Genomic DNA, 15,126 nt, shown 5'->3' with positions numbered 1-15,126 from the left:
CTGTTATAACTTCTAACATCTGTGCCTAGTACGGTCCACATCGGTCTATAACCTGATATAGCTCCCATATAAACCGATCTCCCGATTTGACTTCTTGAGCCCCTGGAAGCCTCAAATTTTGCCCGATTTGGCTGAAATTTTGCATATAGAGTTTTGTTTCGTCTTCCAACCACTGTGCCTGGTACGGTCCAAATCGGTCTATAACCTGGTATAGCTCCCATATGAACCGATCTCCCGATTTTATTTCTTGAGTCCTTACAAAATATTTTCTTTTGTTTTTTACTTTATTTCGAAGAAAATTTGGTTAAAATTTTATTCGTATAGAAAATTTTGACAGAAGTGTACATTTTATAGAAAATTTTTTTTCTATAAAAAATTTTGTCTTAAAAACATTTTTAAAAAATGTTGTCAATAATTTGAGATTTACTCTTAAACCATTTTGTCAAAATTTTAAAATATTTTCAAAATTTTATTTCCTAAGAAAATTTTGTCGAAAAATTATTTCTTTAATTCCAAGCCAAAAAAGATGGTAACATTCGATCAAATGTCATTCACATTGAAAATGATCACAGCTATTTTTCAAAAAAAGAAATAAACCAAAAAATTCAAATTAATGAGTGTTGAGAGGGTATTTCATCAATTTTGCCATCTCTGTGTGTGTTTCAGACACTTTATAAGAAAATCAATCACTCCTCAGCACGAGGGGAGGGGACAGACAAAAAACTTTGGCGACAACTAACAACTCAAGCAAAAAGAAAAAGAAAAAGGGCAAGGAGAAAGAAAAAAAGTAGAAGAAGAAGAAAAAGATTCCTTATCGCCGATTCTTTAACATGTTTTATCAGCCATAATTCGAACATTTTCAAAGAATATACATATTGCAGGCTAGCAGACAGACAGACAGACGGACAGACAGGCCGAATGCAAACACAGAAGATGGGGGAAAAAACAGAGTAGAGGTTAAAAACAAAAAGATATCAAATTTCCCTCAATATCTCTGTGAGCTAGTGAGCGAGTGAATATAAAAGCGAAAACCCAAATGCAAACACATAGTAATCATCAATAGAGTCGAAGGCAAAGCACCAGAAAAAAGAAGACCTTTAACGAGAACAAACAAACCAAAGGAAAAGACAAAACAAAACAAAAATGAAAACTAAAAGCTGAAACGAAACCAGAAAATGGTGCCAAGACCAAGATTTCCAATACTTCGCCACCACTTCACGTGTGCTCACTTGTGCTGTATAGCCAGTATACGGTTTATAGCTTCCCTGCTAGCCTTTTCACAAAAAAAAAAAACAGCAAAACCAAAATCACAGCGACAACGAAACTCCAAAGAAAACATAATCTTAAATGTTCCACACCAAAGACATTCCAAGGACAACCAACCATTTTTTCACAACGTGACAACTATGTCATATTACCTACCGGTACCTTAAACCTTCATAAGTTCGCCCATACGTCTACCGGTCTGCTGATGGGGTCAGTCTTATTATACAAAGAAACAACGAGGGACGGACAGACAGACAGACGGACAAAAAAACAGTAAAATTAAGAAGAAAACTTATTTGTGTCATATTAAATTAAAATCTCAATATGTAGGTATAGGGAAAAGAACCCAGACTTGGTCGGACGCAATTTTCGTTGAACTTCTTTGGGGTGTTATACACCATGTGGGTGGTCTTTGGTTTTTATGGAAAGTTTGCACGGACTGAGTTGATTATTCTGATGAATTATTTTGAAGAAATTTTGGTATACAGCTCCATGGCTATGGCCATGTAATGTTTGCAATAATGTTGCAAGAAGTAAAATTACTGCAAGCATATATCACAACTTTTTGAAGAGTAAACAATGATGATATTAAGAAGTTACACTCATAGAAAATAATCTGTTGATAATAGCAGACACGGGAGATCGGTTTATATGGGAGCTCTATCTAAATCTGAACCGATATGGCCCATTTGCAATCCCCAACGACCTACATCCATATTAAGTATCTGTGACCTACATCCATATTAAGTATCGGTCTATATGGCAGCTATATTCAAATCTGGACCGATCTGGTCCAAATTGAAGAAGGATGTCAAAGAGCTTTACACAACTAACTGTCCCAAATTTAGGACAAATCCGACAATAAATGCGCTTATTATGGACCCAAGACCATAAATCAAGAGATTGGTCTATATGGCAGCTATATCCAAATCTGGCCCGATCTGTACCATATTGCAGAAAGATATCGAGGGGCCTAACTTAAATCACTGTCCCAAATTTCGGCAACATTGGACAATAAATGCGCCCTTTATGGGCCCAAAAACTTAAATCGAGAGATCGGTCTATATGGCAGCTATATCCAAATCTGTACCGATCTGGACCAAATTGAAGAAGGATGTCGAAGGATCTTACACAACAAACTGTCCTAAATTTCAGCAAAATCGGATAATAATTGCGCCTTTTATGGGCCCAAGACCTTAAATCGAGAGATTGATCTATATGGCAGCTATATCCAAATCTGGACCGATCTGTGCCATATTGCAGAAAGATATCGAGGGGCCTAACTTAACTCACTGTTCGAAATTTCAGCAAAATCAGATAATTAATGCGCCTTTTATGGGCCCAAGACCTTAAATCGAGAGATCGGTCTATATGGGGGTTATATCAAGATATAGTCCGATATAGCCCATCTTCGAACTTAACCTGCTCATGGGCAAAAAAAGAATCTGTTCAAAGTTTCAGCTCAATATCTCTATTTTTAAAGACTGTAGAGTGATTTCAACAGACAGACGGACGGACATGGCTAGATCGTCTTAGTTAGCCCCTACACTTCGATCTGATTTAGTATGCCAGATTTCTAATTTACTCCCGAATACCTTTCATTCGAGACCCATATTGAAATGGAATTTTAATTTGTCTGCTTTTATAAGTTTTGGGGTTCGGGTGACTTTCTGGGTACATGGACCCAATTTGAAATACCATATTCGTATTCTACTCTTCAATACTTTCCATTTGATATCCATATTGTCCTTATCGGTCCAATTTTGATTTTGGGTGGTGTTTTTGGGGTAACGGGGGAGGGTCCCCCCCCGCCCGCTTCCAATATCAACAAATTATAAAGCCTATTCCTTCTTCCTGACTATATTCGTAATCTACTCCCGAATATCTTTCATTTGAGTCCCATACTGTCATGCTCGTTCAAAAAACCTATTTTGGGGGGTTTTGGGGTTGGGGCGGCCCCCCAGTTACTTGGGCCCAATTATTAATATGAAATTCGTAGTCTACTCCCGAATACCTTTCATTTGAGTCCCATATTGTCCTGATCAGTGCACTTTTATTTTTGGGTAGTGCCTTTAGGGTAATGGGGAGGGTCCGCCCCCCTTCCGATATCAAAAAATTATATAACCTATGTGTCTTTCCAACCAATCACGCATCTGTGATAATCGGTTCAGCCGTTTTTGAGTCTAAACGGAACATATAAACCAACAAATCAGAAAGTTATTCTGAGTCGATCGGTATACTTATCTCCCTTCCTTCTGGGTGTTACAAACAAATTCACAAAGTTATAATACCCTGTACCACAGTAGTGATGTAGGGTATAAAAAGAGTGGTGAAATTTGCCCAGGAGCAACACTTGATTTGTCAAATTGCAAATTCGCCCTTGAACATTCGCCCGGGGATAAATATCGCGGACATTTTTATACCCTCCTCCATAGAATGGGTATACTAATTTCGTCATTCTGTTTGTAACTCCTCGAAATATTCGTCTAAGACCCCGTGAAGTATATATATTCTTGATCGTCATGACATTTTAAGTCAATCTAGCCATGTCCATCTGTCTGTCGAAAGCACGCCTTACTTTCAAAGGAGTAAAGCTAGCCGCTTGAAATCTTGCACAAATACTTTCGGTTGGTCGTTTGGGATTGTAAATGGGCCATTTTGGTCCATGTGTTGATATAGCTGCCATATGAACCGATCTTGGATCTTGACTTCTTGAGCTACCACAGGGCACAATTCTAATCCGATTTGGCTGAAATTTTGCATGTAGAGTTTTATTTTGACTTCCAACAACTGTGCGAAGTATGGTTTAAATTGGTCCATAACCTGATATAGCTGTCATATAAACGTATCTTGAATCTTGACTTCTTGAGCCGCTAGAGGGCGCAATTCTTATACGATTTGGCTGAAATTTTGCATGACGTGTTTTGTTATGACTTCCAACAACTATGCTAAGTATAGCGCAAATCGGTTTATAACCTGATATAGCTGCCATATAAACCGATCTGGGATCTTGACTTCTTGAGCCTCCAGAGGGCGTAATTATTATCCTATATGGCTGAAATTTTGTACAACGGCATGGACATATGTTGAAGGTCATGGGAGAAGACCTTCAACATATGTCTAAAACATGGTCCGATTCGGTCTATAGCTTGATATAGCTCCCATATAAACCATTCTCCCTCTTTTTTACTTCTTCAGCCCCTAAAGGGCGCAATGCTTACGCGCATTGTTTACACATTGACTTCTACTATGGTCTCCAACATTCGAACCATAACTTGATATAGCTCCAATATTATGGTAATTCTTTTTTTATCCTTTATTTGCCTAAAAAGAGATATCGGAAAAAGAACTCGACAAATGCGATCTATGGTGGAGGGTATATAAGATTCGGCCCGGCCGAACTTAGCACGCTTTTGCTTGTTTCCTCTTCTTCCCACCAGGATGCGAACCCAGGCATTCGGCGCCATAGGCGGACGTGCTAGTCTCTAAGATACGGTGCCTCCAATTGATTTTGTCAAGAACAATGATGCTCCTTCTCGATTAATGGCAAACGCAAGAATAGCAAAGAATCCTTCCAGTCTAGAATAGTTACTTGGGAGACTAAGAGACTGCAATTCCAATCTTTCAACAGTCGACTGAAATATTGGTAGATTGTATGAGACTGAAGACAACCAGAGGCATGCAGTTTTCATACTAGACTCCTATGGATATAACAAGGGTAGTCTGAAGGGACTCAGGAGACGTAACTTGTCTGAAGGGACTCAGACGACTTAACACCAGTTGTTGCTAAAGACTTGTCTGGAGAAATAGTATAGACATCGGGAAAACTCCGAGTCCCATTTGAAGGGGTCAGTACTGTTTGAATGCGTCATTCGGTTGAATTAAGCTCAAGGTGCGCTAGCTGTTAGGTAGGGAACACAGAAGGTACTTTGGTGGGATAGTTTTGATGACTGACTTGACTGACTTTAAATTTCTTAACGATCGAGGGTCTTAGTCTCATACTTCCAGATGCTGAAAACGGAATTAATGTTGGTGTATCTTATGATGGACGGAGGCCACCCTAGCGCAGAGGTTAGCATGTACGCCTATAATGCTGCACGCCAGGGTTAGCCCAGAGGTTAGCATGTCCCCCTATGACCCAGCACGCCTGGGTTCGAATCGTGGCGAGAACGTTAGAAAAAATTCTAAGTGGTGGTTATCCCCTCCTATTAGCCTCAAGGTGTGCGTTAGCTGTTAGGTGGGGAACCCAGAATGTACTTTGGTGGGAGTGCTTTTGATGGGCAAACGGATGGAATTTACTCGACTGACTTATAGAATATCTTAAAGATCAAGGGTTTTAGTCTCATACTTCCAGATGCTGAAAACGGAATTGTTGTTGGTATATCTTATGATGGACGGAGGCCACCCTAGCGCAGAGGTTAGCATGTCCGCCTATGATACTGCACGCCAGGGTTAGCATGCCCCCCTATGACCCTGCACGCCTTGGTTCGAATCCTGGCGAGAACATCAGAAAAAATTCTAAGCGGTGGTTATCCCCACCTATAAGCCTCAAGGTGTGCGCTAGCTGTTAGGTAGAGAACACAGAAGGTACTTTGGTGGGAGTGCTTTTGATAGGCAGACGGAGGGATTTTACCCGACTGACTTAAAATGTCTTAACGATCGAGGGTCTTAGTCTCATACTTCCAGATACAGAAAACGGAATTGATGTTGGTATGTCTTATGATGGACGGAGGCCACCGTAGCGCAGAGGTTAGCATGTATGCCTATGATACTGCACGCCAGGGTTAACACAGAGGTTAGCATGTCCCCCTATGACCCTGCATGCCTGGGTTCGAATCCTGGCGAGAACATCAGAAAAAATTCTAAGCGGTGGTTGTCCCCTCTTAATGCTGGCGATATTTGTGAGGTACTACGCCATGTTAAAACTTCTCCCCAAAGAGGTGTCGCACTGCGGCACCTCGTTCGGATTTGACTATAATGGAAGCTCCCTTATCATTAAAATTTGAATCGGACTGCACTCAGTGATATGTGAGAAGTTTGCCCCAGTTCCTTAGTGGAATGTTCATCGGCAAATTTGCATATCTTATGATGAAGAGTATACCAAATCAGTAACCTCTAAACTGGAGGCCATAGAGAATATATGGTATATGAAATTGATTATAGCAGCACATAATGAATGATATCACGCATCACAATGCAATAGCGTCTTCAATACCATTTGCCACATCTTTTGTTTATGAAATTTTGTATAGCTTTTTTTAAAAAAAAAAAATCATTTTTTTCTCGGTAACAAATGTGGACACATATCGAGTGTACGAACATTTGTTGAGATGCTCAAAAAACCAAAAAAAAAAAAAAAACAAATAAAATATTTTCTCTGCATGAAATCTGCAATTTCCATGCAAATATTTATTTTGTTAAGGCCAAGTGAGTGAGGCAGTCAGAGAGACGATTTGCACAAATATTAATGTAATATGAAAAAAAAAATAAAAGCCTTGACATATATTCCGAAGATCTAAAAGCCCACCAACACACTCTCTCACATACAGACAACAAGTATTAAAGAAAGTAAAAATACTGCGAACATACTTTGTATAAGTGATTGCTGTGTGTGAGTGTGTGTGTGAAAGGCGTAATGAAAAATTCATTAATTTTCACCTTGTTTTTAAGCAATTTATAAAATTTCAGAAAAAAGAAAAAAAATTATATATAAAATGATGCTTGAATTTGAAAACAACATCAAACAGAAAATTGCATTCTGTATGTGTTTTTATAGTTTTTAAATTGGTATGCTTACCAAATGAGACTGACTACAGATGAGAACAGCAAAAAAATTACAAAACCTAATGAAGATTAATTTCCAAAGCATCCAAAGCTTTTGTAACCTTTAGGTGACAGATGATAATTTTTGTTTCCGTTTTGGGGAGGGGGGCAACAAAAATATTCCGCCTTTGTTTTGTTAAATATATTATTTATGTTTTTGTATTGGTCTCCCCTCGGACGAAAAAATGAAAAGAAAAATGGAAAATGCCACTTACTCTTTGTGTTCGGCAGCTCGATCACGTTGTCGTCGATTTTTAAACCAATTGGAAACCTACAAAAAACCAATAAAAAGATTATTTATAATTTTTTTTTATACATACATACATACATAAATAAAAATAACTTAATTTATATTTAAGAGTGAGTCTTGGTGGGTGTGAGTATCTCCCTGTACGTTAGCCTATCATATCTTCTAAATTCTTTAGTATGCCTAGAGAAGACTACTAGAGACCACATAATCCATTAGCTATGATTAATGAGGCATTTTACATTAATTTCATAATTTCTAGTTCGGCATACAATTTATCTTTCACTTTGGGAATTTCATCACAAGTGATGCCATATTGGGTTGCCCAAAAAGTAATTGCGGATTTTTCATATAGTCTGCGTTGACAATTTTTTCACAGCTTGTGACTCTGTAATTGCATTCTTTCTTCTGTCAGTTATCAGCTGTTACTTTTAGCTTGCTTTAGAATAAAAGTGTAAAAAAAAGTATATTTGATTAAAGTTCATTCTAAGTTTTATTAAAAATGCATTTACTTTCTTTTAAAAAATCCGCAATTACTTTTTGGGCAACCTAATAGTTTTTTTTTAGCCCATGTTGCACCCGCTTCCTCTTCCTTACGTCCTCTTCGCATAGGTATCCACCCCTGTAATATGTTGGTCTATATCTATTACACATTTTGTCAAAATGATGTCAAATTTTTATTTATTTTTTCTTTTTTTTTTGTTTTTTTTTTTAGTAAAACAATTTTCTTTGTTTTGACAAATCCTAATGAGCTCAGCATTTTTGAGATTTTGGACAGCTACCTCTAACGAATAGTGCATGCCCCAGGCTAGAAATTTTCAAAAATAAATGAAATTGAAATTGTTGTCAAGTGTCCACGCGCAAATGGCAAAATTTGCCTTAGCTGTAAAAGTAAGTAAGACACGTGTGGAAAAAATTTGTAAAAAAATAATATGAGACAAGTAAGAAGGCGTTAAGTTCGGCCGGGCCGAACTTTGGATACCCACCACCTCGGGTATATATGTGAACCACATTTCGTCAAAATCCAGTGAAAAATGCATACTTTATGCCCCATAGCAGCTCTATAGATATCATCCGATTTAGACCAAATGCTTATAAGTTTAAGTCATTGTTCAACCGAGAGATCGGTCTATATGGCAGCTATATCCAAATCTGGACCGATCTGAACCAAATTGAAGACAAATATCGAAGGGCCCAACACAAATCATTATCTCAAATTTCGGCGACATCGGACAATAAATGCGCTTTTTATGGGCCCAAAACATTAAATCGAGAGATCGGTCTATATGGAAGCTATATCCAAATCTGAACCGATCAGGGCCAAATAGAAGAAAGATGTCGAAGGGCCTAAGGCAAATCACTGTCCCAAATTTCAGCAAAATCCGATAATAAATGTGGCTTTTATGGGCTTAAGACCATAAATCGGAGGATCGGTCTATATGGCAGCTATATCCAAACCTGGACCGATCTGGGCCAAATTGACGAAGAATGTTGAAGGGCCTAACACAACTCATTGTGCCAAATTTCATCCAAATCGGATATAAAATGTGGCTTTTATGGGCCTAAGACCCTAAATCTGAGGATCGGTCTATATGGCAGCTATATCCAAATTTGGACCGATCTGAGCCAAATTGACGAAGGATGTCGAAGGGCCCAACGCAACTCACTGTCCCAAATTTCAGCAAAATCCGATAATAAATGTGGCTTTTATGGGCCTAAGACCCTAAATCGGCGGATCGGTCTATATGGGGGCTATATCAAGATATAGTCCGATATAGCCCATCTTCGAACTTAACCTGCTTATGAACAAAAAAAGAATCTGTGCAAAATTTCAGCTCAATATCTCAATTTTTAAAGACTGTAGCGTGATTTCAACAGACAGACGGACAGACGGACGGACATGTCTAGATCGTCTTAGATTTTTACGCTGATCAATAATATATATACTTTATAGGGTCGCAAATGGATATTTCGATGTGTTGCAAACGGAATGACAAAATGAATATACCCCCATCCTTCGGTGGTGGGTATAAAAATAATTAAAAAAAAAGTAAAGCGTGTCAAAAAAAGAATTAATCATGCAGAATTAAAGAACTGCCCCTCTAGAGGCTCAAGAAATATAAACAGGTGAACAGTTTATTAAAAGCCAGGGACGTTGCCAGGATTTTATTTTGGGCGGGGGCCCATATTCGAACTTCAAAACAGTAATAAGTACGCATACACGTTGACATTGCATAAATAGGGGGCTACACGTTGACATTGGATAAATAGGCTCAAGAAATATAAACAGTTGAACAGTTTATTAAAAGCCAGGGACGTTGCCAGGATTTTATTTTGGGCGGGGGCCCATATTAGAACTTCAAAACAGTTATAAGTACGCATACACGTTGACATTGGATTAATAGGGGGCTTCGGGTACCCCTGACTACGTCCCTGATATGATCTATATCTAAACAAGAGCCAATTGGCCCTATTTACAGCCCCAACCGTTTGTACGCTTTTGACAAACGGGCAATGGGGACCAAGAATATATATAGATTATGGGGTCTTAGGCTCATATTTCGAGATATTACAAACGGAATGACAACGTTAATATACCTCCACACTAAGGTGGAGGTATTATTGGGTTGCCCAAAAAGAAATTGCGGATTTTTCATATAGTCGGCGTTGACAAATTTTTTCACAGCTTGTGACTCTGTAATTCTTCTGTCAGTTATCAGTTGTTACTTTTAGCTTGCTTTAGAAAAAAAGTGTGAAAAAAGTATATTTGATTAAAGTTCATTCTAAGTTTTATTAAAAATGCATTTACTTTCTTTTAAAAAATCCGCAATTACTTTTTGGGCAATCCAACCCAATATAATGAGACACATAGAACTACGAGCTCACTCAAGCAAAATCGGTACGGCAAGTGATAGCATGTGTAGGGCATAAGGGGATGATGATGAGAGGTTGGAGCGCTCCATCTCTACTACTTGGTCTTTCCAACGGAGTTTTGGTCTTCTCTATCTGGGTGTACCATCAGATTAATTTTTAGATTAAGATGCGCTATCTTCATTCATTTGTACAACATGACCTAGCCAACGTTATCGTTGTGTTTTGATACGTTTGACTATGCGAAGAAGTTTTTACATTGCATTTGTGATACACCTCCTTGGGCTGTGTCGACGATTTAGGTAAAATTGCAGACGTTTTTTTTTTCAAAATTATAGTAACCGATATTCTTTGTCTGCCTTATCTTGCAGTTATTGTTTTCGATGCCCAACACATATTACCGATGCTGTCGGCATAGGCAAGCAGTTTGTGTTTCTTTGTGTTTAGAGTGCTACGCCTATTCACACCTTAATTTCGTACAACCATCTCCGGCAGGATATTAAAGAGAACAAACGATAAGCTGTCTCTCTGTAGTTTGGCCTTGAAGGGATCAGAGCTAGTGCGTACATCTCATGAGTTCTGGACTCGGGTTTTTATACCCTCCTCCATAGGATGGGGGTGTACTAGTTTCGTTGTTCTGTTTGTAACTCCTCGAAATATTCGTCTAAGACCCCATTAAGTATATATATTCTTGATCGACATGACATTTTAAGTCGATCTAGCCAGATCCGTTCGTCTGAACCGATCTCCCTATTTGACATCTTGAGCCACTAAACCCGCAATTCTTAGTCGAATTAGCTGAAATTTTACACAATGACATTATGGTCCGAATCGGACCATAACTTGATATAGCTTTATTAGCATATTATTTCTTATCTTTTATCCTTTGTTTGCCTAAAAAGAGATGCCGGGAAAAGAACTCTTCAAAAGCAATCCATAATGAAGCGGTATATAAGATTCATCCCGGCCGAACTTAGCACGCTTTTACTTGTTAATAGTTCTGCTGGTAACTCATCGACTACTGGTGCCTTGTTATTCTGCAGCCAGGCTACCGCTACGCCGACCTCACTCAAACAAGGCGATATACATTTTAGCCAGATTGTACGGGCGAACGGGTGCATACGCTTCATCAGCATATTGCATTCGGTTTAGATAATTCTGCTGGTAACCCAGAATTATCTAACCGCTTCGTTCTTAAAGCCAGTGTACTTCTGAGCTGGCTTTGTTTTCACTTTATTCCGCTTACGATGCATATGTATCATCAGTATATGTCCTTCGGTTTTAAATAATTCTGGTGCTAAGCCATAGGCACCTGCTGCTTTGTTGTTATTCAGCCAGGTTACTGCTGCGCATACCTCATTCTGATTAGACGGTATACGTTCTAGCCACATTGCTCTTTTCTGCTATTATCCGTTATATCTACTTCTCTGACACGTTGCTACTGAGTTGAGAGTGCTCTGTATGACTCATTCTTGGCTTCGGAAGCATCACAGCACTCTTTATCGTATCATGGGTTTATTGGGGTAGGCTTTTCATATCAAAGTACGGATTTCGCGGCATTTTACATGGATTGGGTTATGGTTTCGCTGACAAAGAGTGCTTTCATCAAGCAATTAGGTCAGTTGCTACCTGTTGCATTTGCAGTTTTGTTTTTAACGTTCGGCGTCAGATCATACGATTCTCGCTACGCTTAGACGAGTATCAATGTTTCCTCCTCGAATCAATGGTATGTCCAACACACTGGACGAATATCTTACAATGTGATCAATTTGGGTTCTCACTTCATGATCGGAAGACTACCAAGTAGCCTTGTGAATTTTACGATGCTGCAATCTGGTACTGCTAACGTCTATGTTTTTTGCAGCAGAAAAGTATATTGACATCAATTCATTATCGGTCACACCCTCTTGGTGGCTATAGACATTCTCCCTCGACATTAACGTATGCTATCTCTGGCGCTCTTAAATTGCATTTTCAGGACATGAGCACAGATAAGACTGATATAAAAGAATTTGTCCTTATGCGGAGTTAATCTGGGAACAAGGTGGTTTAGTCTCTGACTAACCACAATTCATGTATCATGGCATCTACAGTAGATCGCGTCACCCTTCGGCGTTGTTGTAACGCACTTCCTGTAAGGCGATAATGACCGCCTTATACTTTTCCAATACATTCGGCAGTTGCATATACTGCACCTTCTCTATAAAGTGTTCGGACATACCTGTTGCATATTCGAAAATCGTGGTCCTTTATACGGGCTCGCCAACTTTTGGGCAGTCTATTTATATGTCTCTTTGCTTTCTCGAAGTTAATGAGTTTTCAACGAGAGTGGGTTACTATTCCAACGCACCAACCCCATGTGGATGTGGTGGAAGTGCACCTTGATGTCGCGAACCAGTTGCTTCAAAATCAGACACCTGCTTCCAGCCGCCTCTAACCAGGTAAAAGATGCTGATGATGGCCATTGGTTATTCAAAGAAGCCAATAACTCGCCCTGACATTGGAATATCAAAGGCACTCAGTATTTGAGACAGCCCCTCACTAATACTCTCCTTTCGAATCCGGATTATGGGACTTATATGAGGTGGTGCTGTTTTGTTGGTAGTTAGTGGTGGTGGACGGTCTCCCCGGTATCCGAGTGGGTAAAGTGCTCGGATTTCCAGTGTGGGGGTTGAGGGCCACCAGAGGCCATATCGGTATCACAATGGACTAAAATAGTCTAATTGAGTCTGTTTACAGAAAGATTGCCATTCAAGCCTCACCTAACCTAGTGTTGGTGGACAAACATAATTGTTGAGTGACAATCTTGCTGCATTATAGGCAAAAGTAATAAATTTTTTGTATCGAAAATAATTCGAAAAAATAATGGATGGTTGTAGGCAATTTGTTGTTGCCTAAGCATCATTACAAAAAGTGTACAGAAGTAGTGAAAGAGCGTATGCCAGAGGATAAGACGTTTAAAACTGAGAGAGTCTGGAGTATGAGGTGAGAGTATGGATATGCTATAAATGTGTTTTATATTTGATAGTAGTTGTTGATGCTCAATATACTCAAAACACAATCATAACTATCGATTATCGAACTATGCGAAAAAATCCGACAATATGCCTTTGCTGTTGTCAGTGGGTGGTGGCAGGCGGACATCTTGTTCTTATGAAGTATTACGTTACCGATTTTAATTTAATCGAAATCGATTTGCTTATGCTCCATGTATTGCCAGAAGAGTAGAGAAATAGTGAAAGAGCGCAAGCTAGAGGTTTAGTGAGAGAGTCTGTTGTATGGTGAGAGTATGCATGTGGTAGAAAGGTAACTTATAGTTGTGAGTAGTTGTGGAAGCTCATTATACTTAGAATATCAACGATTACTATCAACTCTCGAACTATGAGAAATGATGTGATGATATGCCTTGGCTGTTGTCAGTGGGTGGTGGTAGCCACACATCTTGTACATGTGAAGTATTATGGGCAAAGGTAATCGATTTTAATGTAATCGAAATCGATTTGCTTAGGCTCCATGTATTGCCAGATGAGTAGAGAAATAGTGAAAGAGCGTAAGCCAGAGGTTTAGTGAGAGAGTCTGTTGTATGGTAAGAGTATGGATGTGGTAGAAAGAAAGTTGATAGTAGTTATTGTCAATGTTCTTAGATGTTATGCCTATGATGTTGTAAGTGGGTATATATGTAGACTAATTAGACTATAATATTCCTTTAAGCGATGTCGATTTTCTTTTTTATCGAAGTTTATTCAAAACACAAAGATTATAGTTGTTTTTGTTTTTCAATAAGAAAAGGTTGTTTGAAAGTTATAGAGAAATCTAATAAAAGTTGACTGAGACAATACAGTGACATATTGTTACTTGTAGGATGATTTGCTGTACAAAATATTATGAATTTTATCAGGGTCAAACTAAATCTCTCATTTATACACGAATGCTTTAGTGGGACTCGAATTTTGAAGAAAACATAGGTCTGTAAATTGGCTATGGAATTTAAAGTGCTGACCTATACTAGTATTTTGTTTTAAAAATTATATCCAAAAAAAAAAAATAGTTACATAATGTCTTATACTTATGCAGATGTATAGTCTTACCTGTGTCGTCGTCAGTCCTGTGGCCTCCGCCAATTCACGTTTCTCCCGGGGTGATGGATATGGATTATGCGTATACCAATCTCGCAGCACAGAACGAGATTTTTCCTAAAAATAAAAACGAAACCAAAAATTAAAGCACATTAGACTGAATTCAAAAAATATACCAGTTAAGATTTTTTTTTAATTATGTATTGGGTTGCCCAAAAAGTAATTGCGGATTTTTCATATAGTCGGCGTTGACAAATTTTTTCAAAGCTTCTGACTCTGTAATTGCATTCTTTCTTCTGTCAATTATCAGCTGTTACTTTTAACTTGCTTTAGAATAAAAGTGTAAAAAAGTATATTTGATTAAAGTTCATTCTAAGTTTTATTAAAAATGCATTTACTTTCTTTTAAAAAATCCGCAATTACTTTTTGGGCAACCCAATAATAATGAAAATATCGAAATAATTTCCCACAAATGCAGTTATTGTTTTTAATCAAATGAAACCTTATTAAATCACTAGCTCACTGGTTTACAGAGTTCAAAAGGTGAAGTGATTGAAATCCATAGAGCTATAATACACGAAAAACAACCCCTTTTTATAAGGGCAGATTAAATGCCATAACAACCGAATTGAGTTCCAAAGTAAGCCAGGCAACATGTTCCCATACATGCTTAACATGGTTGACTACTGATTGAGTGATTCCTCGAAAGCAAGGGAAACAAAACTGTAACAAGCCAAACTTTTGCCAAAAAAAATATGTTACATATGTTGAAGGATAAACAGGCTGGCAGGACATTACTATGTTTTCGTTCATTGTGAAAACTTTGGCCTGACTTTTACCAAT

General features: G+C 38.3%; 1 protein-coding gene across 1 annotated transcript in view; it reads right to left on the bottom strand.

The window, feature by feature from the left end:
• The window catches only part of LOC106088193 (protein sine oculis), a 120,327-nt gene that overhangs the window by 56,745 nt on the left and 48,456 nt on the right, over window positions 1-15,126 (bottom strand). Inside the window, exons 5-6 of the mRNA XM_013253585.2 lie at window positions 14,296-14,400; window positions 7,305-7,360 (exon numbers count right to left, since the gene is read on the bottom strand). Of these exons, the coding sequence (XP_013109039.2) occupies window positions 7,305-7,360; window positions 14,296-14,400 (161 nt within the window). The remainder of the gene's footprint in view (window positions 1-7,304; window positions 7,361-14,295; window positions 14,401-15,126) is intronic.

The sequence above is a fragment of the Stomoxys calcitrans genome, chromosome 5 (genome assembly GCF_963082655.1).
Source record: "Stomoxys calcitrans chromosome 5, idStoCalc2.1, whole genome shotgun sequence".
In the NCBI taxonomy this organism is placed as follows: domain Eukaryota; kingdom Metazoa; phylum Arthropoda; class Insecta; order Diptera; family Muscidae; genus Stomoxys; species Stomoxys calcitrans.
Note: the sequence above shows the minus strand (reverse complement) of the source record. Positions and strands in the feature narration are given on the sequence as shown.